The 22,054-nt window shown below is 38.8% G+C and overlaps 1 protein-coding gene across 45 annotated transcripts in view; it reads right to left on the minus strand.

Moving 5' to 3' along the window:
• Window positions 1-22,054, minus strand: part of HDAC9 (histone deacetylase 9) — a 452,700-nt gene that overhangs the window by 267,262 nt on the left and 163,384 nt on the right. For 9 of the 45 annotated variants that reach the window (XM_086854852.1, XM_086854825.1, XM_086854817.1 and 6 more), the window contains exon 3: window positions 4,823-4,885. The exons of 9 other annotated variants lie outside the window; for them this stretch is intronic. In XM_086854852.1, coding sequence (XP_086710978.1) covers window positions 4,823-4,885 — 63 coding nt within the window. Of the gene's footprint in view, window positions 1-3,486; window positions 3,562-4,822; window positions 5,890-18,052; window positions 18,145-22,054 lie in introns of those variants that run through there. 27 more of the 45 variants (XM_086854793.1, XM_086854790.1, XM_086854942.1 and 24 more) reach the window with 20 other exon arrangements.

Genomic DNA, 22,054 nt, shown 5'->3' on the forward strand with positions numbered 1-22,054 from the left:
TTAATGGTCTCTGAAAAGCACTGAAAGATGAAGTAATGTTTTGCATAGTTTTTTTTATTTACTTTCCAGCTTTTCTAACATGCTATTCTTGTCAGTCTTGTACTTCGAATTTCAGGCTTTTCTCACAAGCGATAAATATACCTTCTAATACAAAGCAAGACCATCAGGTAACCACATAGCATCAGAAGCTATGACTGGAATAAAAAAACAGAAGAAGGAAAAGGCAATGTAATAGCATTAGTTGTTACAGCATTAGACCCATGAAATTGGCAACATTGGTCTGTATTCAATGTTGTCTCAAAACATAAAACAAAAAGCAGCTTCATTCCATTTCACCATGTTTTTGTTCAACTGAATTTATAACGAAAGTTTTGTCCAGCATACACTGCAGAGCAGAGCCTCTACTCAAAATAAGTGAGATTTTAACTACGTAAGACCTGCAGCTCTGTGTTGCCTGTTTCTTCTCATTGTATTAACTGTATATGGCTAAGGCCTTACACTCCCCTAACAATTAATTCAAATACTTTGCTACTACTATGAAGCACCAGATTATTTGGTACCTCACCTTTACAACAGGCATTGAAAAAGCAACTCTGGTTGTTATCCAGAACTTCCCTATACTGAATTTCCACGCTCATTTTTTCATTACCTTGTAGAGAACCACAAAGCTCAGCACATCTATTCCCATTCTTTCTGCTCTCTCCGAAGTGTTGCTACCTGAGATACCATCAATGAAGCATTTTTTATCTGTAAGAAGCTTGTTACCTGACTGAGATACACAAATATGTCAAGTTTTTCATGAGTATCAGGGCAAAACTTTAAATGAACTTGCTTTCTGCAGGTTCTCCACAGGAAAATGTAAGCAGGTGAAGGTTTTGTCCAGGAAAAAAAAAAGGGGAGAGCAAATACCAAAGAACTTTTGGTAGGCAATATAAATCCATGTGTAAAGCAATCCAGGCGCATACAAGGTCACGCAGACACATGGCAGAGACAACACAGAAGACAAACTGGGGTTTACTGAGGGAAGATTGCTCAGGAGGACCTGTCAGCCCACATACAGCATGATGCGTGCAGCAGTAATTCTGTCATTTATATTCAAGTGACACAGCTTACACTTCCTGACTGGAGCAGAGAATAAACATTCACTACATCCACTTGCGACACTTGTGAAATCGCAGGTATTTTACAAACCTGTAGGTGGATGAAGCCAATCAAATCAATCATCCTGAACCGTTACATTCCCTTTAGAATACTTTTGCTCTATTGATTCCTGACCCTGACAGGTATCATTTACTGTGTTTCACAGAAGGATTAGCTGACATAAGCAGGATTGTGTAACTTGCTCAGGTCACCTGTCAACTCATTGCCAAGCCAAGCTTTAAGCTCGCGATCTCCTTGAACTCTTGATTTTTCAACACAATAGCTTTGGGCAGGAAGCAGAAGATGCCTTTTCCAATAAAAACCAAGGTGGAATTCAAGCAGGGTACTGCAAGGCTGTACATCAAGATATGCCCAGTGGAGAAGACTTATCAACCTTACCCTTTGAAAAACCAGCACTGTGTATTAAATCACCAAAAGCTGGCATTACTTTCTGAAGTCCCACATCTACAGATACCAGGACTGGTTAGGTCCTTCCTTCTCCTTCACACAACTACCATCTATTTAAGAAATGTAGTCCTGCATTGGTTATTTATTAACTACAACTTAATGAGTGTTTTTCAATGGAATGTGTTGCACCAAATGCTTTTTTTTCAAGGACTTACAGTTTATTACCTGTACTCTGGAAAGATCAGAGGCCAGCTGGATGTCGGGATCCACTGTGGCATTGCACACACATAGAAATTGACTCCTTTTGTGTAAAGTAAAAGGGACAAATAGTAATTCCAGCTAAATAAGAGGCTTTAGACCCCAGACTTATTTAGTTAATGTGAAATTAAAAAAATTATGGTATCAACTAAGAATGCATCAGCATCATTTTCTTAAATAAAGATGCACAGTACTTGCTGCTGCATTTTAGAGCAACAGCACCATATGGGAGAATTTAGTTCAGTCTTCTCAAGATAGCTGCAACGGCTCTCTGCAGTAAGGTGTAGGTGTCTGCAAATTACACAGCCTCTTGAGTCAGCGCCGATCTAGATTGCTCCATTCATAATTAGACTTTTGATTGGTACCTATCCAGATCATCTCATTCATAGTATGACTTACAAGCAAGGATGGAGACAGACAGGCAAGGCAGTAATTGAGGGAATACCAGGAGAAATGATTCTCATTACAGAAATATTTCCTATGCCTGCTCTTGTCAAAAAATTCTTAGACATTTTGCTTTGCAAATCCAATCCATTGACCAGTAAACCTGTCCTCTTTGGGGATGTCTCCAGCAAGTTTAAAATCAGTTGCATAATACATGTGCATTGTATCTGGATACCATCAAACCTAAAAATCTGACTGTTGTCGGCTGGTTTAAGTTATTCTTGAAGTCTCTGGAGAAAGCACAAACCTTCAGGAATCTGTTATTTTCTTAACTACATGCAACTTTTTAACGTGAGTATAAGTCACATACATTTAAGCAAAGCTAACTTTAAGGGCATTGTGAAAAGGAAAATTCAAATGTCTGTTTCTGGCTTCTCCAAATGCTAGTGCATACTGTCATACCCTAGCTATTTCTTTCTTCCCTATATGCATCATGTATAGAAACAATGAAAAGTCACCAGAACTGATCCTGCAAGATGCTGAACTTGAGGGAGCTGCAACCAAGAGCAGCACCAGGCTTTGAGGTTTCACGTGACACGAACTGAAACTGCAGACTATGTGTAATGTCAGCTACTCATAGTCTAGTTGTGTATTTTAAAGGCCAACTGAAACACAGAGAAATATTTCATGTTCCACAGAATATATAGATATAGATATATATTTAAACATTTTTATCTGGATAATGTTATTGAATAAGCTTTTGTGGGGATTGTTTTCAGTCTAAAGCCACTCCCTCGTCTCGACTTGGCACTACAGGGAAATTGTGTATGTTATATGGATTTACCTAATGTACTATCAGATAAAAATCAACAGTTATGTGACATTCTTATTTCCAAAGAAGACAAGCAGAGCTATAAACTTACAGAAAATTACCTCCTTTTCTTGAGTTTCAAATGAAAAAACTGCTATTACACTAGCTGGCAGTTAAGAGGGTAGCATAGTGAGATAAATCCCCCAAATTTTCACTCATGAACCATGAATTTCAACTTGACTTAGTAGTAAAAAAAATAAATAAAAGCCCACAAAAATTCAAAAACAACAAAAAGCCGAACAGGAGGGAGAGAACACAATCAGCCTTATCTTTAACCCATTTAAAAACACTGGACACCTGTTGAGCAGTTCAGGAAAACTAAGGAAATGCAATAAGGCAAAGCAACAATTCTTGAACAAGAAGTTGATGCTGTAGATGGCTTTGCAGAAGAGCTGTAACACTTCCAGGAAAACTTTTGCTCTTACCCACAGTCTTTGCTAGAGCTTCACGGTTCATAATTGCAAATATGCCTTCACCTGATTTGTGTCCTGACAAAGGAGCTGAAATTGGTGAACAACAATGTAAAACTGTATGTAAGAAAGGAGCACAAGTAAAATTTCTAGCTCTTTTTCTACACAGCAGGAAAATAAACAGTTTTTAAAAAACAGACATAGGCTCAACAGGTGTACCAAAAAATGTATAATGTGAAGAGAGGTATGGTATACACACATAATTATCTTTAAAAATTGAGGTCAGTCAAGTTTTGGGAAAGAAGAAAAAGAGCAAAGGGGGCACAAACTAAGCCTAAAATACATGCAAACAATTCACCCTGCATTCCACGTAAGGATCTTTTATAAAACTAACACTTTCTGAAAAACGAAGTCAGAAACCTAGGTTTAAATAGATATAAACTGGAAAATACTGTGCCTTAATAGACAAGAGTTTCATCCCAGTGAAAACTGAACTGGAATTAACAGACTTTAGGAGAGAATAGGCAAGGGTAGACAACGTGAAATGTTGACATTTTAGCCCATCTAATTTATTGCCATGATTGAATGGCAACAATTCTTCCAAGTTAATTTATCCTCAGTAGCAGATCTCAAACACAGCTAGGAAAGAAACTAGAAAACACAGGGATAGCTGGAAATACATGAGGAAACATGCAGTGTTCTTTCTGAGGAGCTTCTAAATACCTTCATGAAATAACACATCCAATTTACATCTCAGTGAGCCATTACATGTAACTAGCACTGCCAGGTTCACAAGTATTTTTAAAGGAACAAAATAAACCATGGTAGTTTAAAGATGTTTTAAACATTTTTTTATATATATATACATTACATTAGTAGCACTGTAATGAAAAGAGAAAGGAATTGGTATTAAACCCCCTTCATATGCAAACTAGAGAAAAGGAAACTCACAGAAAGAGCAAATCCTGTTTACAATAGACGTATGACTAGAATTGCTTATGAGGGGCTCTAAATGCAGCCTCCTGACAAGGTCTGTCAGAGGAAGCCTGTTCCTGTGAACAAGCTGTGTACCATGAGCCCCATTTTGCAATCACACAACAAAACAAACAAGGAAACCCCAACTCGACTTCAGTTGGGAGCATTTTACTGCATCTGGAAAGCAGCAGACCAAAGGAGACAAACTCCTCGCAAAAGCAGCAGCTGCTATCTAAAATACCACCAGAATTAGATAAACTTAGATAAAGCCCACAAAAATAAAGTCACTTCTTAAAAGGCAGGGTGTTTTCTTGTCATGCTAGGCTGTATGTTCCCCGTCTGCCACTCAAGTCTAAGGCACGGAGCTGTCTCTTACCTGGGCTGATCATACTGTGCATTCTTTGCTGAGCCAAGAGCTGTTCACGTCCAGAAACCCCATCTGAGGAAAAACACGATTCACTCTCGTAAATTGTCTGCAGCATATTCCAACTGGTCTGCACTTCAGCTACACAAGAGATTCATCACTGCACTTGCACACAGGCGTCGGGCACGACCCTCTGCGGTCCTACCTCCTCCAGCGAGGGTTGTAAGGTAATATGCTTCGGCAATTAGCAGTGTTTAAGCATTTGCACAAGTATCTATGAGGAGAGGGAAGGAGCCCAAATCCGGTGTCGGCAGCCCCCGCCCGCAGGAAGGAGCCGTGAGCGTGCGGGGGGCTGAGCGCTGCCGAGTTTGAGCACTTGCGTTCGGGCAGCCAGCGGCAGGTGCAAGAAGAAATGAAGAAATATCTCTGCGCTTTGGGCTTCCTGGCAGGGCGGGTGGGGGGGAAACTGCCTCTAGCAAACCATCAAACCGAGTAAGCCACCTTTCCAGGGACCGGGAGCCGCGGAGGGTTTAACCGAGCTGACCCGAGCCCAGCCCCGCGCTGCTGTGCCCGCGTCCCTCTCCGCTCCCGGCTGTCCCTCGGCCAGGCGCCTGGGCGAAGTTGGCGGGAGCAGCAGCGATAACTCATTTGCATTTGAATTGACACCCTCGTGGCCCAGCGGCGGCAGAAATAGAACAATGGCCGGCCTGAGCCAAAAATAGGTCAAGCATGGCCGGGTGATTGGAGCCTGCATTAATGCGTTTAAAAATACCACAGCAAACACAGCTGTCCAGTCTCTGTCTTTCAAACCGCCGCCCGTCCTCTGCGCGCCGCCCGGCCCCGAGCTCGATGAGCCCCTTCCCCCTGGCCAGCCCGCGGCACGGGGGACACGCCAGGGAGGAGGCAGGAGCCGGACAGGGACGGTCCTCGCGCCCCTCTCCCCGCTCACCCTCCCCCGGGGGAGTGTTTTGTGAAAAGAGAGCAAAACGCCACGGCCTCTGTCTGTATCGGTCCTAAAATAACGCCGGGAGGTTTTGCTGGCGATGTGGTTTCTGCCTCGCCCACGCGCAGCCATCCTGCTGTTCTATTTTTGCTGCCCGTTTCTCTGGCTACGCCACAGTCGGCTTTGGCAGCGGAGCCAGGCGGCCGCCAGCTCCCGGCAGGAGCCGCCGGAGAGGCGATTGCTGCAGCTCCTCGGGCCGGGGGGAGCACAAGGCGGGGGCAGATGTCAGTGCGGGACCGCGTTCTGTGCGTGCAGCTATAAGCAGCCTTTCCGTATTTAGCATGCTACATATAATTCTTATAGTAAGTCACCAGTTGTGGCACGGCGGGTTAGACACGCTTACCGACTATGCGCTATTTGGTTGACTTGCTAAAATTTGGAGAGGGGCTGAGTAGTTCACGCTTATTTTTAAAAGCATTAGGCAATTTACACAGCGTCGTTTTTAGTTCTCCAAGATGCTGTGGTTTCAGAAGAGCAGCTTTTGACAGTGTATCAGAAAACAGCACCATGCTCCTCTGTGGTTTGCAAGTTTCACACATGTGAAGTTCATTTTTCATGCCGGTGTTTCAAAAAGTTGCATCTCATTTGATGATTAATATATCTACACACGGATAACTTTTATGTCAGTGTAACAGACACTACTTTACTTATTGGAGTCCTACCCTGCCTTACGGCACTTTTTATACAGGTGACCAAAGCCTGTTGCTACCTATATTATACAGCAGCTTGACTACTCTCCTACCAAAATTGTAAGTCTGCTTCCATGTTCCTGCTCAACAGGAGCAGCAGTGGCCACTGGGATGTGATTCCTCACCATAATCAAGAAACCAGTACAGAAGCTGTATTGGAACTTTCCAGAAATCCACAAAATCCCCAAATATCAATGTAATATTTTGCTCCTGAAGACAAGAATTTGGGGCTCTCTTCTGCCTTTTGGTGAAGACTTCCATATGCTCTTTAGCTTACATGACAGATCACACCCAAGGGCAGTATATTTTTAAATATACTTCTCACAACTGTGTTATCGAAGGAAAGATTCCCAGTGACAAAGTACTGTGACACTCCCGTGATGTTTGGCTGCTTGGTGGCACCTAGGAAATCTGTGGCTCAAGTCTTCCTGTCATCCCAAACCTTTGCTGCCTCCGCGGGCTTCCACCTGGCCCTGCTGAGAGTTAGGAGCTGCCCCTGGGCAGAGAGAGATGGGAGCAGCAGGCAGCAGCAGGGCTTTTCCCTGCACAATCCTCAAGGTAGCACCTATCTCTCCTCGCCACCCGGCTCTCCGTGGCGTTTTCCTCCCCTACCCCTGTTTTCCCAGGCTCCTGGGGAAGCAGTGAAGCTCTGCGGGTGGCAGCCAGTCTGCAAAGGGGCATGAGCAGGGGCAGGGGCAGCACAGACACAGGTAGAGTTTACAGTGCAAGATTTCCAATGGGCACAACTCATACCATCTCATCACTGATTGCTGACATTTTGGTATCATAAACATTTTCTCAGGAAAATAAAATAAAAATACCCAAATGTTTTGTGGGAGATATCTGTCCTTTCTACAGTACAGGGCAGTTTAACACAGTGCAAGAGGCAGCAACGGTAGAAAGAGAAATCTCCTCTAAGGCAGAAAAGGCTTTTTATAGACAGAAGTAAATAGAAAAATTGGAATTGCTTATGCCTTTCAGCCAAACAGAACATGACGCTGTTTGGTGATTCAGCGCCTCAAAATAATCAAGTTTCATATTACAGGGAAACACGGGAGGAATAAGTAAAAAACAGGTCAGAACATGGAAAACTGTGGAGTGTGGCATCCTGGTATTAAGGTACCCCTATGTGTTTATAACTTCTTATACATGCAGCTGCGTTTTTAAAGATAGTGTTCACAGCTATAAATTACTTCAACTACTTCAGTAACTAACTAAAAGCAAACTATATTCAAGACCAGAAAATATAAATTTAGATATTTAGCTGCAAGTGTTCTTAATTTTGATGTACCTGTTTTAAACTGACAGACACATAAACTGTCTTACGTTCACTAACTCACAGACCATAATAGCTACAGCATTATGCTTTACATTTTAGATGATACATAAAAACTATATAAAAATATTTTAGCTATGAAGTCAGTCACCCCAAAGGTAGGGTTTTTACAACCTGAATTCTTCCAACTTGCTTTGACATATTATAAGCCTACTTTGGTACATGCTTAGGTTTAAAACACGTGTAAATCCATTTCTTTTCAACATAGTATTTAAGCACATTCTCAAATTCTATTGATTGCAATAGAATTTAAGCACATAGTTAAACACTTTGCTGAGTCAGCCCAGACTTTAGCTGCATGATCATGTGAATTTAAGGAGCTCTTAAAGAGTCCCACAGGGGAAGGATAAAGGGTTCGTGCCTGCAGAAAATCTGTTTTTTATTTTTGAAGCTATGGATGTTATAAGGTGACATTTTCATACAGGAACATGAGGGGATTTTTTTTCTATTTTTTTCAAATGCATTTCCTAAACTTGGAGAAGTTTAATGACACTGGGAGTGAGAGTAAACTGCTGAAATGATTTAGTGCTGCTGAGGTGACTCCAAATGCAATCAGGCACTTTATAGAAAACGTAAGGCATGTTAGTAGCACTGTGATCTCATTATAGTATTTTCACAATGTGTTTCTCTTATTTTCCCTCTGAGTTGTTAAAAACAAATAAATATAAGGAAATTAAATCTGGAAACCACATTACTGCAACGTGAAGACTGAGAAATGAAGCCCTCAAATTAGAAAGAGCTATGATTTCTATTGCATTATTAACTCTGCAACATTATAATTAAGTAATAGTTTTGTCTTTTTTTTAATTTAATTTTTATTTTCTTTTTGAAATACAAACAGTATATTACTGATTGTTTTTAGCACATCCCATTTCTCACTCATGCTATTCTGGAGCATTGCCTTTATTAATATTAACAATTATTAATTAATATTAACAATTTAGTTTCAACTTTTGCAGGTTTCTTACTTTTAAATGAATACTTGCATAGATTTTTTTTTTGTCATATTGCTCAATTGTATCACACAAATATTGAACATGTTGAAAAAAGAGATATTCTCTCGCTTCTAGTCATATGCCTAAGTGACACCTGCCATCTTACAGGTGTCCCATTCAACCTTCTTTCAGCCTCTTTTTCATTTGGCAAGTGAAAAGGCAGCGAGTAATAACATGCATCAATGTCAAACAATTCATAAACAAGAGGGAGCTAAATTAAGGTTGCATGAGTAGTATTAAATTTGGCCTATTTCAGTACCAAAGGTTTGAGTTCTAATCTTTGCAGCCTAAAGACTTCCTAACCGTTTCTGTGTATCCAATCACTGTGATTAAAAAAAAAAAAAAAAAAAAAAAAAAGGAAAGAAAATAAAAAAATTAACTATTGTATAGAACAGATGTTTCTGAAGCCACAGTTCATTAGATACCATTAGTACCACATGAAACCCAAACATCCAGCATAAATTACTACAGCTTACGCTAGAGGATTAACCACGTTAACAAACAGCAAAAGACTATTACCACAGAGAAACAGATGGTTTGGGAGCAGAAAGAAATCAGGGGAGATGCTCTAGTGATCGGGTCCTGCTCCCTCTTGGAACCAAGGGACCATATTCCAAGTCCCTGGAGGAGTTAGAATGGATCACTTAATCCATGTGCTCTGGTTAGAAATACAAAGTACAGGAATGTTTCCAACCAATTCTCTGTGTAGCAAGCCTTGGCACTGCCTGTGCAGGAGTACATGGTGCTCTTCTTTGTAGTGCTGGGAAACCATGTGATGGACATTTTTTAAGTGCAGAGAAAACTGCAATTCTAGTGTTTTAGCTCAATTCAAGCTTCAAAGGAATTTTCTGGGACAAAGAAAGGCATATCTGTAGCTTTAGGGGATTTTGTGACAAACAATGGAGAATAAAACTTTACAAAGTTTTGAGGATAAGAAGTGCTACACTAGATAAATGTATGGCTCTCTTATCATCTCTTGTATAAGAATACAAAGAGCCTTGCATCTTTCTCATGCAAATTAGCTCAGGGGTTTTGTAACTAGTTGATGACATCACTTCTTTCTCCTTCTAAAATACAACTTTTTGTTCACATAAATAAATCTACTAGAAATTAAGTCTTAGATTCATGGCAGCTCAACAGCACATAGGTGATTATAAGCACAAGGCTTCAGTTAAGCATATGCTTAAGGGCTTCAGAAATTCAAAGTTGCTTTCCTGAATCACAAAGCTCAAGTAATAAAAAGACCCTAACACTAATATAGAGCTATGAAGTAAATAAATTTAGGTTAGGGAAAATATACAGAATTCGTTTATTCTGTTGACAAAGTTATTTATCAGGTTGGAACTATAATCTCCATGTTTGGTGGCAAGACTGAGGTAAATTGTACATAAACAACAGAAGCTAAAGCAACATCAGATACTGACAAATAAATGTCTCAGAGCAGCAAAGCACTTTGTCCCTTTTATGCCATTCATGAGTTTAGAGAAGATATGAGCAATATGAGATTTCCTGGCTCTTGATGGCTATGCCCACCTTCCTTAGAGAGACATCAGCACTGTGTCTGCTGCTCCTGGCTCCACCAGGCACACCTGGGTGGAAATGCAGAAAGGAACACTCGAGCACATCACCTGGGACAGCTGCCAATCTGTTCAGCATCCTCCAGGCATTTCAAGCTTGTTGCACACCTAATGAGCAGATAATCTGAACCTCCGTGCAGGGTTTTGCACTGCATCTCCTAATCATGGGTAGTCTGGCAGGTCAGATCACCTGGTCACTGCTCCTGGACAACAGACTACTAAATCCCTATGGCGGGAAAACCAATAGGAACACCATCTCTAGCTTGTAATATATGCCTGGGTTTGATTGGTTTTTTTTGGATTTAAGACAAGAAATGTAGGCCATGCATGCTGCCTGGAGAATTGAACTGTGGAAACCAATGGCCATGCAAAGGATTTGGAATCATAGCAGAAGCCAGCCAACCAAAAAAAAGCTCCTAGGATTACAGCAGGACCAAAAAGGCTAATAAAATCCTTGGAAATAAAACAAGTTTGTACTGAATAAAAGCAGTGAGATGTTATACATCTCACAGAATATCTTTGAATACTGTAACTTCTCCCAGTATAAATAGTTCAAAAAGAACACTGAAAAACTAAGGATGGCTAGACATGCCGTACGCATAAAATGGGTTTGGAAAGCCTTTGAAAAGTGGAAACTTAAAGACTTGTGGTAGTAAGCTTATTGATAAAGCCTTGGCACTGTCTACAAGACACAGGGCAAGATGTCCAGTGGGGTAGCAAAATGGTCTTTCTTTTAAGAAAAAAGGCCTTAAGAAAAATCGATTATAAAAACTCAAGCCAGGGGTGGACATGCATTTAAAGCATGCTTCAAACAGTGCAGCAAGTTACAAAGGAGCTTTACATCAACACTGACCATGTCTTTGAAAAGAAAGCTTTAACAGTTCTGGGAGTCAAGCTTAAGGCAGGTCTTGTAGAACTCAGACAGATCTTATCTCATGACTCTAAAAAGTAAGATCATAGGGGTAGAATCATAGAATTGTTTAGATTGAAAAAGACCTCTAAGATTGTTGAGTCCAATCATTAATGTAAGTACATCCACGTCCACCAGCCAGTTCCCACTTCAGGTACCTTCAACACTAAAAAGAACTACTAAGTATTGCTTAATTGATGGAATTGATGGAATAATACATTCCATAGTAACATATACAAAACTAAAGAAATTGTTCCTATATCAGAAATAATTTTATTATTTGAAATCTTCCTCTCCTGAAAAGCAGAAGCTTAATTTTTGTTCTTTTTTTTCTTAGTCCAAACTATGTTTACTTTCCTATGATACTGGAATAGAGTAGAACAATGGAGTGCACTGTAAATAACTTGGGAAAAAAGCCTTTGGGGGGAAAAAAACTCCAAAAAATGTTTGCTTCATTTTGCTATTCAAAGCTGCCCTTTTACATCAAGTAATTATATTTCAAAAATAGGGTCTTTCTAAATACAGGCTTGGATTCATGAAGTGATGGGGTGGCTTTACATAATATATTACAAGCTGATTATAAAGCTTTAATAGATTTATAGCAGATTTACAGTAGATAGATACCAAGGTACATTGGAACAATTACTCTTTTAAATTTTGAAACAAGTAAGATGTTTTCTTAAAGATAAAAAGAAATAAATTAAGTCAGTGAACTGTCACTACAAGCCACTGGAAGCTTAGCCAAGAAAAAACCATTTCACACACAGTGCTAAAAAGGGCCTCCTTTAATGTGTGGGCCAAGGAATCGACCTGAGGTGGCAGACCATGTGCTCAATTGTTTGCACACACCAGTGTGCTGCCTGCTTGGATCTCCTTCCTCTCCCAGCATCTCCACCCCTCACAGGGGAGCATTCAAGCACATAGAGAAACAGCATTGGATGCACAAACATGCCCCTGAGAGCAGTAACAAATTGACCACTGCTGTGCTCTGAAAAGGTCATATCTCATACTGGTCAATAATGTTGTGAAACCACACAAAATCCTCATGGTTAGCTGGGCCAGGGTGGCAACAATCTTCTCCTGGTCTTTTTTTTTTTTTTTTTTCTAAATGTTTCAGTGAACCCAGACACAGTTTTCATCTAATTTTGTTCATCTTCTTGAATTTGATAAGGAACAGATCTGCAACCCAAAATGTTACCAATATTCACCAGCTTGGGAGCTGTTGGCGAATTTGGGGCAATGCTAAAAGGATTAAACTGTGACTTCATTGGATAAACTGTAAATATTTTGCCTGACTTCAGTAGAACCAGGATATCTGCTGAAGAGCAGTATGATCTTAATTTTCCTTGTGTAGCCAACAAATTGATAGATTGCAAAAGAGGGGAAAAAATCAAAATACAATTGAAAGCAAGGTTTCAATCTGAAATGAAAATGAAAATTACAACACACACACATTTCAAGAAAATATAACCTCTCCCTTTAGCTAAGCAAACCACCTTGAAAATCTTAATGCAGCTACTTACTGCAACTGAAAATATCTTTAAAATGGACTACGGCACTGCCAAAATGTGTCACAAACTTGACTTCTGTAAATACGGGCTTCCTAGTGGTATTCCTAAGGCCAAGCCAGCTCTAAGAAGGCTTTTACCCATCCTTCAAGCTGATTGAGCCAAATCTTGCAATGTTCAATTTGCTAGGCACTTGATCCCGCAGAAGGGAAGGAACAAACTGAGAGGAAAGCCACAGCAAATGCCCAGCAAAGTCACACCTCAGCAGGCAGACGTGGGCAGCTGCAGCTGCTGCTTCCACATGTCCCTCATCTGTCCCATCTCTGGCTTAAAGGAGAAAGATGCGGGTGCTAGAGCTCTCTAGGATAAAGGGACAAAGCTGGTCCCAAGCCCTAGTTTCCTAGAATGAGAACTGATCACAAAAAACTTGCCAGATTCTTCTGAGCCTCAAAGCACTGTGCAATGGCTAAAAAATTGCATAGTTCAGAACTGATAATTTGCATTAAAAACCAGGGGAAGCAGGAAGATGATACACTGAATCCATGTTCAGACAAAACTCCCATTCTAATCCACTTCAATCAGATTTATTTATGTCTTTTAAGGAATCTGGGAGGGGAAACCTCTTGTAGTAACTTCAACCCTAATTGCTGCTGGGAAAGGGCAGTCCAAAAAAGAAGTAGTAAGTGAAAAGTAACTGCTAGTGCTGGAATCCCAATGCCATGAGCAGAGAAGAGAAGACTATTTTCTATGACCTTAAGCTTCTGACCATTCAAAATGTTGGATCAAACTTGGGCTCAAGGCCTGTTCTAAAAATATCATAGCAGTAATCTATGCATTTCATACCTTGCTGCTTGGTAGTCAAGAGAACAGGGTGGCAAGGCAGGTGATAATGGCAGGAAAACAATATTTTTCAGTCAACAAATCAGAGGATCTGCACTATCACATGCCAGGTCTTACACAAGTTGTCAGTCACAGATGGACTAGTCTATGCATGCTGTGGCTGCACTTCATTTCCAGTCCCTTCCCCTCTTGTTAAAGCACTTGCCAATGAAATAAACTGCTAAGTACATTTCAGTACAAAGTACAGAGACTTGTATTTTTATATTTTTTTTTTAATATGAATATAATCCAAACAAAGTGTTATGTTTAGTCTATGAAAAAAATGAGTGCACTTTCAGCAGCCCACAAAATAATGCTATACACAGGATAAGTGGCAGCCTTGGCTAAAAGTATCAAGGGACAAAAGCTAGACAGATCAAGGTGGCATGTATCAAATGTGGACTGTGTCCACATGAATGAATAAAGAAATCACAGTCCAGATTACCTTTAACATTTTTCTCCATCTTCTCTCCTTACCTCTGCCAGAATTCCAGAGAAAAAAAGCAAAGCTAAGAAGGTGGAGACATAAAACTTGGGCAACTATAAAGTGAACATACAGTTAGCAAATGGTTTACCTGCCATGACTTAGCAGCTTTCCACATCTCAGAAGACAAAGGATGATAACTAAAGCCATGAGACTGGTTTTGTGTTATCTGAAAAAGGGGTGCAGCAAATTTGGGCACCACCTTAAATAAAAATAGATGTGCTGTAATAATAATAGGGCTGAAAAAAACCCACATAAGTTAATTACTAGTATGATGAAACAGGCTTAATTTTGGTCAAACTTTATTTTTTATTTTAATTACCAGTAAGAATGCTTCTAAAAATAACATCCTCATGTTTTATAATATTAATTTGCTCACCATTCTAAAGAAATGCTTGTCTTCATTTTTGGACTATACATGAATGTGACAACCTTGCATTTAAGGAATAATTTACTTGAAGTATCACAGCAGAGCTGGTTTTATTTAGAAACTTCAAATAAAATGCTATTGTAAGCTATTTAATCACACAATTTTCTTCCAATCACTAATTTACAGGCATACAAAGCACATTTCTCATAAAAATATCTCATGTGTGTGTATAAAAATTTAAACAGATTTAAAGCACTTTCAGCTATTGGTGTCACACATCACAGCTGAAATACTAAAGCACAAGTACACTGACATAAACAACAACAACAACAAAAAAATCTAAAAGGTACATGAGCAAGTGTCCTGATTAAAACATGTGATGATTGAGTATTTTATTGACTTGGGCCCTAAATCACTGTATGTACTTTTGTTCATTTAGTGTCCTCTCAGATGCAGCAGAAAGCCTCCAGCAATTCAGAGCCACAGTATGCTATTCTGGGACCCAACAGAGAATGAATAAGTTGAGAAGTTGAGCAACTAACTATATTTGCAAGGGGAAATCTCCAAGGCATACCTACCAAAAAGAATGTTGGGCTGGAAATACACCAGGATGGTTGCCAACAGAAATATATCATCAGTCAATCTCTTACAGTCCTATGGCTCCCATTCCAATTTTTTGCCAACTTATTTAGCACTGCAGGCACCACCAACAAACAAGTTTGGAATGTGCTTTCATTTCTCACACGCTTTTTCTGGAACTCAGCTGTTTTGTGATACTTGGCCTTCTGATCCAAAGACCACAAGCTTGTCCCAGGATGCCACAAAGGGGTTTGTGCACACGACTGCAGTGCAAGGAGAGGGAAAGGACAGGGGTGGTCAGTAGATCATTAGTGGCTATGTAACTCCTTCAGAGTGAGCTGCATCTGTGGAGGGCTGGATCAAATTATCATGGTAACTTCTTCTCCAGTGGAATTGGAAAAGAATGTGTTTCTCATGCATGAATCTGAGGACAGCCATTTCTCCAGAATCCTAAATCTGAGCATCCTCTAAAGAAGACCATGTGTGCTAAACAACATATTTTTGGAACATTTAAATCAAAACAGCCATTGCTGCAGTCTTGCTGCACTGCTGATCAGTAGAAAGATGTTTAGTCGGATGGGACACAGGCTTCACTGATAACATCATGTTACGGAGCTCCTTATGTGCTCCTGCTACTTTGCTTGTTCTGATGGCAAGATTTTACATGTATTTATTCATTTGAAAGGAAATCAGATCAGATCAGTTTTCCAGTACAGCTCAAAAAGCACAGACAAAAAAGGCAAGACCCCCAACAGCCCAAGCACGAAAAGCAAGAACTTTTTATCCTTATGAGATCCTCTGCCTTGTCAAACCATAAGCACAGTGACAGAAGTTCAAAGGACTCCTGACAGTGCTATACCAACACAGAACTCTTTTTACTAACTGATATGACAGGTATTCAAAAAGATTTGCATATTGAAGACATTGATGAATCACAGAAAACCTATATAGCCATGCCATAATATTTATATATATATATATATATATATATATATATGATACATATAAATATATAAATGGTCATGCCATTTTATGTCTTAATACATATAATCAACATCACTGACCACTTAAACTAGCCACCATCCTTTAAAGATATGCACAAAGCCAACAGCACTCAAAAGTATTTTGGCCACTATGGGGGGAAAAAAAAAATCTTAGAACTCCAAACAGGTTCTTTTAGAGCTTCAAGGTTTTAACAATTTGTAGCCATGCTGGCATAGATCTAACTTGCATTAAAGAAACAGTTCAGGTTTCCTTTGAAAAGGAGAACAGTATTCTTTAATTAGTTTCTATACAGAACACACTATTTTCTGAGGATGTAAAAAAAGGAATATTAGGTTAGGCAATTTCTATATGACTTCAGCTGATGCCTTTACTTCTCATAGAAATTCAGATGAAATTTAGGGTACCTTAGGACTTAGACTAGCTAATGGATTCCGGTTTCCTCCGCATCTTTAAATGCTTGTGTGCAAAACTCCCCCACCAGCCTGTAATTTTCCTGTCTCAGAGGAGGCAGCAATCAGTGTGCCATTTATGCACTGAGCAGACAAAGGGACAGTCTCAACACTGCTGCCATCACAGGAGAGGCTGATAAACAATCCATATAATTTGGTCATCCCATTTGATAAGGTTTACATTTATTTTCATTGTCTTTGGAAGAGAAAAACGATACACAGTAAGGCTTTTTTATGTGCTATTCTGCCCAGCACACAGACTTGAAGAGAATTAATTTTGTTCATCATTAAATTTAATTAATAATGTAGTTTTAAAATTTTCAATTTGCAGGCAAGATTTTGTAAGATACTATTTTACCCAATCTGTAAGAGAGCTGAATCCTTATCATCTTGGAAAGTACATTATCATTACCTGATTTCACATACAACACAGCAAAGCAGCCTGAACATGGCTTCTGCCATTCACTGTCACTGGGAGCATGAAATAATCTATTTCTGTCTCTCATGGATGACCAATTCCCATATTTGACAAAGTAACATTTTTTTTCTCTACCTGAAGCAACGTAATTTTTCACTGGCAGAAAGCAAGACCTTCAGCTGTCCTAGTCTGGCAGTACCAAGAAGAAAATTTGTTTTTCATTCACATAGGTACAAGATACATACAAAACACTTGTGGACTTTTTTTGACTTTTTTTTTTCTTACAGGTTTCTACTTTTCCTGTGGTAACATTTAAAAAGACAATGTGGCACTTTTCCATTTATGTATTCATCATATATTTCTTAAAAGTACCCATGAGGGATGGTTAATGAATGTTTAAAAAAACCCCAAAATTGTTAGGGGACTAGGATTGAGTGGTCTCGAATTGTAATTGCTGATCACAGATTTCCAGTGATCAGAGATCCCATACTTCCCATGTTTCAGTTCCCCATCCATCCAAAGGGAATAAACAGCAGTATGCTGTTTATTAAAGCACATTATTGTTTAGAAAGTGCTTTAAGGGTGCTCAGACATCATGGAAGTTGAGAACATACACTTTATTTATGCTAAAACACTTTTGCCAGAAAATCTATTTTCTATAGCACACAGTCAGTTAGCAACTGGTAAACTGCATCCTTCCACAGGGAATTGGCAACACTGATTGCTACCTATGGCTGTCAATGCTTTGTAGAGCCTAAATTACTTTAGATAGCCAATTATTTCCAAAATAAAATTGCATATGATCTCCCTAAACCACAAGAGTAGATGTTTTTTCTTCAAAAGCTAGAGATGAGCACAAAAAGACTCTGCTTGCTTTCATATTTCAAAAGCTTTCTGTTTTTACCCGTGTTCCCTTGACTTGTCCTTCTCTTCAGAACATTTTATGTAGTTCTGTAAACTACAGAACATTGCCACTTGCAAAAAAAAAAACACAGCTAAAAAAAATTTTATGTCTCTAGATTCCAAGGCTTACAACTTACTGGTATTTCCATTCACAAGGAGAAACAAGACAGCGTAGCAATAGTTGTGGCAAGCAGCAAATCTCACTCATGTAGACACTAAACGCTTTGTTCTAAAGAAGAAAATCATAAATTTTAGCCCAAGAAAATGAATTAAAAAAAAAAACCAACCAAACAAAAGAACTTTAAAATCAAATGCATACTTTTGAGAACCTGTTGTACACTGACAAGTTAATGAGATCAACTAAAGGACCTTTCTTCCCATTCAGCTGAAGCTGTGGCCATACAGACCCTGCTCCTTCTATTTCATCTCCAGCTCAGACCTGGCATGGTCAGATAGCTTCAGTCTATTTTTGGAATAAGAATATTTAAACAATGATTGACCATGATAAATTGTCTCTGCTCCCATCAAGATTAAATTAACCAGTCCTCTTGATACCTTTCTCATGAGTCTGGAAACCTCATTTGCCAACAGGGTAAATATTTCCATAGTACGTTCTTTTCAAACTGACCAGAAGTCTTTGTATTGTGGGACCCATTTATAAATGCAATTCTTTCCTTCTTTGTTTACTACTCCCATCAAAAAGAATGGTGTTTTCCAAGGGAAAAACCAGTAACTGAGGACCATCTCTTCTACAGTTTTCCTTCCTTGTGCTGGTCTTTCCTCAAACACAAACACAACTGTCCTGCTCTTCTCCTTTAACTCCACCTTTCATTCACTGCTGAAATGGTGACCCTCTCCATGCTTCACTTAGTAAAATCTCAGACAAAAGACACTTCTGAGGTTTCTCCCATGCTATTCTTGTGTTTGTGAAGGCCTCCCAAAAGATAAAGACTTTTAAAAAAAAATAAAGTTTTTTTTTAAAGATTAAAAATTTCCTCCATAGGTCAATACAAGGATTTGAGCTCTTTTGCTCAGAAAATCACTGGTATTACCAGGTAATATGGTTCTTGCCTATCTGACAAAGTTTATACATACAGCCAAGATATTTCCAACCAGGCTGAAAAAATTACTTGGAAGAGGCTTGTTGTGATGATAAACATAAGGTGCCTCCCATCAGATAAAAAAAGTGGTTGTGTCTTTGTGCTGTCATTGTATGTACTGTCAGTGTACCATTGCCTTCAGCTGTAAGATCTCCTTTATGAGCTCTATAAATACCATTGCCATTGCTCCTTTCCTGCACTGCCAGCTCCTTTTTTCCAGGTATTTTATAGATTCACCAACAGCCTGCGCTTCTACAAGAGAAGTTCTTCCACTGGTCTGCTACCAGCTACAAAAATATCTTGTAATCATAAGAATTCATATTTATCCCAAACCCACAAATTCAGAATTCACAAGGTTTTAACTGCCATAATCTCTGCTGAATATTGATCTCAAACAGAGATGCAAAGCATTCCTTTAAAAATGGCTCATGTCAAATATTTATGAGCTCTGCCATTCTTTTCATGCATAGATGAATGCTTCTCTCATTTACTTTTTTTCTATTTTATTTAGTTTTTTCTTTTGTTTTTACTTTCTATAGTTTCTACACAGTGTTCCACAATCTCTTCTCCCAGAAGTTTCTGATCACTGATTTTTTGTTTTTATCTTCATCAGTCTGTATTTATCACTATATTTCACACATTTGCTTCTTCCTCTTTGATCCTTTAATAGATATTGTGCACTGCAATTTCTTTACTTATTAACAGCGCGAACATTCTTAATCAGATCTAATTCAAAATATGTTTTTTACTGCTTGTTTTCCTATTGTACTTGTAAACTTTCATCTTTCCTGTCTATAGAGATGCTGCAGGATTTGTTGTCTCAACTACTGAAATTCTCCCTCTGAGTCCTCAAATTCAAGGTAAACTTCAAACACAGAGAATTTTGTCACATCCCATTCCTTTTTTTTTTTTGAGAGGATAATGGTGTTTATAGCATCCAAAAATCTACATTTTAAATTTCATTGCTCTTAACCTTGTGTCTCTTTCCCCCTGGAAATGCCTAGCACTTTAAAAGCCAACAAACTGGTAGAGTCCTATCTTGTTTGGCCACTTAAATAACAGAGGTGATTCTTGAATTCAGCATTTTCATGTGATAAATTGATGCAATTCCAACTGAAAGGGAAAGCATCCAAAAGCATAATTTCCTTTTGACTCATCATGTCAAAGTAGATGTAAGAACACTGACAATATACTAAAGGGCTTGTATACTTAATTTTCACCATTTGTAAACTCTCCAGAGGCAACTTCAGCATTTGTTATATGGAAAACAGAGAGGTATAAAACCGTATTTTTGGCAAATGTGAAACAAAGGTAGGTTTTTTATTACAGAACAGAAAACAGTCTTTCCACTGTGCACAGAAAGGGAATTGCACCCTGAATAGAAAAGGAGGAGTGGAAGGTGGTTGCAGAAGAGGGATAGTTACTGTGCAACTTGGAAGTCTGCTAGAAAAACAAACACAGAAAAATGGCACTCTGGGAAAAACCACATTGTTTATCAGTCTGAGACTGAACAAGATACAATGACTTAAAAGAGTATGTTCAACGTCACCAAACAGGATGAGCCTGCAAAGCATACAGCAAGGCTTTCTCAACATATCTAAGTGTCTAAATTCCAACGATTTCTTCAGTTCTCTACAGATACTTTCCTATCTAAATCTAATAAATCCTTACATTTTCATTTCAAGAGTGTGTTCTTGTGGAAGGGCACTTTCTATTTTTTCCTTTAAGAACAATGTGCATGGATGGTACTATGGAGAAAACAGGAGACTATTTTGAAGCAACTTTTAACATTGCACTTTCACTCACACATGACTGAAAAGAGCTCACAGAACTTGTCATCCATGGACCTACAAGTCTGGCACCAGTCTTCCTTTATTAGCTGAATATTGATAATTATCAATTCAATAGAAACTTAAACTGCTTAAGGAGAAGGTATAACATCAGCAAGCAAGTTGTTTTTTTTTAAAAAAAAAGCTTTTTTTTAAAAAAAAAGTCACTCATCTGAGTGACTCAGTGTGTTTTCATGATAAAATAAACTTTCTAGAAGTAACAATAACAGAAGGGAGTGAGGTCTATCATCCTACCAGGACGTTAAGCCCTGGTGTTTACAGGTGCTTTATACCAACTAAGCAAAAAATAGCAAAGAAATTACTAGGTTATATTAAAAGAAAAGCTTAAAATAACCATAGTGAGCTAATGTTAGAGGTATGCAGTGAAGGTTGGGTCATGCCTAGAGTGTACCATTGCCTTCAGCTGTAAGATCTCCTTTGTGAGCTCTACAAATACACAAATGGAGCTGGTTTGAAAAGCGCCATCATTAAACCTGGCATCAAGCCAGCTGTCCCCTTGTTTTCCATATTTCCATATATTAATAACTATTATGTCGATTTTCCACTCTATCCTTGTTTTAACAAAATCCTGACAGTTTAGTTGCAAAAGTTCATGGATTGCTTTGTATTCTCTTATTTATATGAGAATGAAGAGACAGTAGGCCAGTAAAATCACCTCTTCTGAGATTTCCCCATCTTTGTTGTTTTTATATTAAATAGAAGGCTAGAGATATGAGTCTTGCAATCCTATCGTCTTCCTCACAAATATGGTCACATCATGTCACAAAAGATGGTGTCACATCTAAAATTAGAAACAAATCTCAACTGTGATGATTTTAACACTGAGTCTAACCTTGAGAAATGCTGAGTGCCTTCCAAGAGGTGAAAATGAAGTTTGAGGGTTCTCAGCAATATACAGATTATGCATGTAAAATAGCAAATCAAAAGCAGTAAAATAAAAAAAAAATAAAAAATACCCACCCCCTCAAAAAAAACAAAAAACCAAAAAAAACCCCAAAAAACAAAGGAAGAAAAGAAATAGAGATCGATTTTGAACAGGTACTGTGGAAAAATAGAGTAGAAAGTGACAGGATTAGTGCTATCCATTTATATATAATACTTGGGGAATGTTTTTCTAAAGACTAATGTACTCTTAGTTTTTTAAGTTCTCTTCAAAATCTAAGCCAGTGGCTGACAGGACTATACCTGC

Source organism: Cyanistes caeruleus, chromosome 1 (assembly GCF_971803275.1).
Source record: "Cyanistes caeruleus chromosome 1, bCyaCae1.hap1.1, whole genome shotgun sequence".
NCBI lineage: Eukaryota > Metazoa > Chordata > Aves > Passeriformes > Paridae > Cyanistes > Cyanistes caeruleus.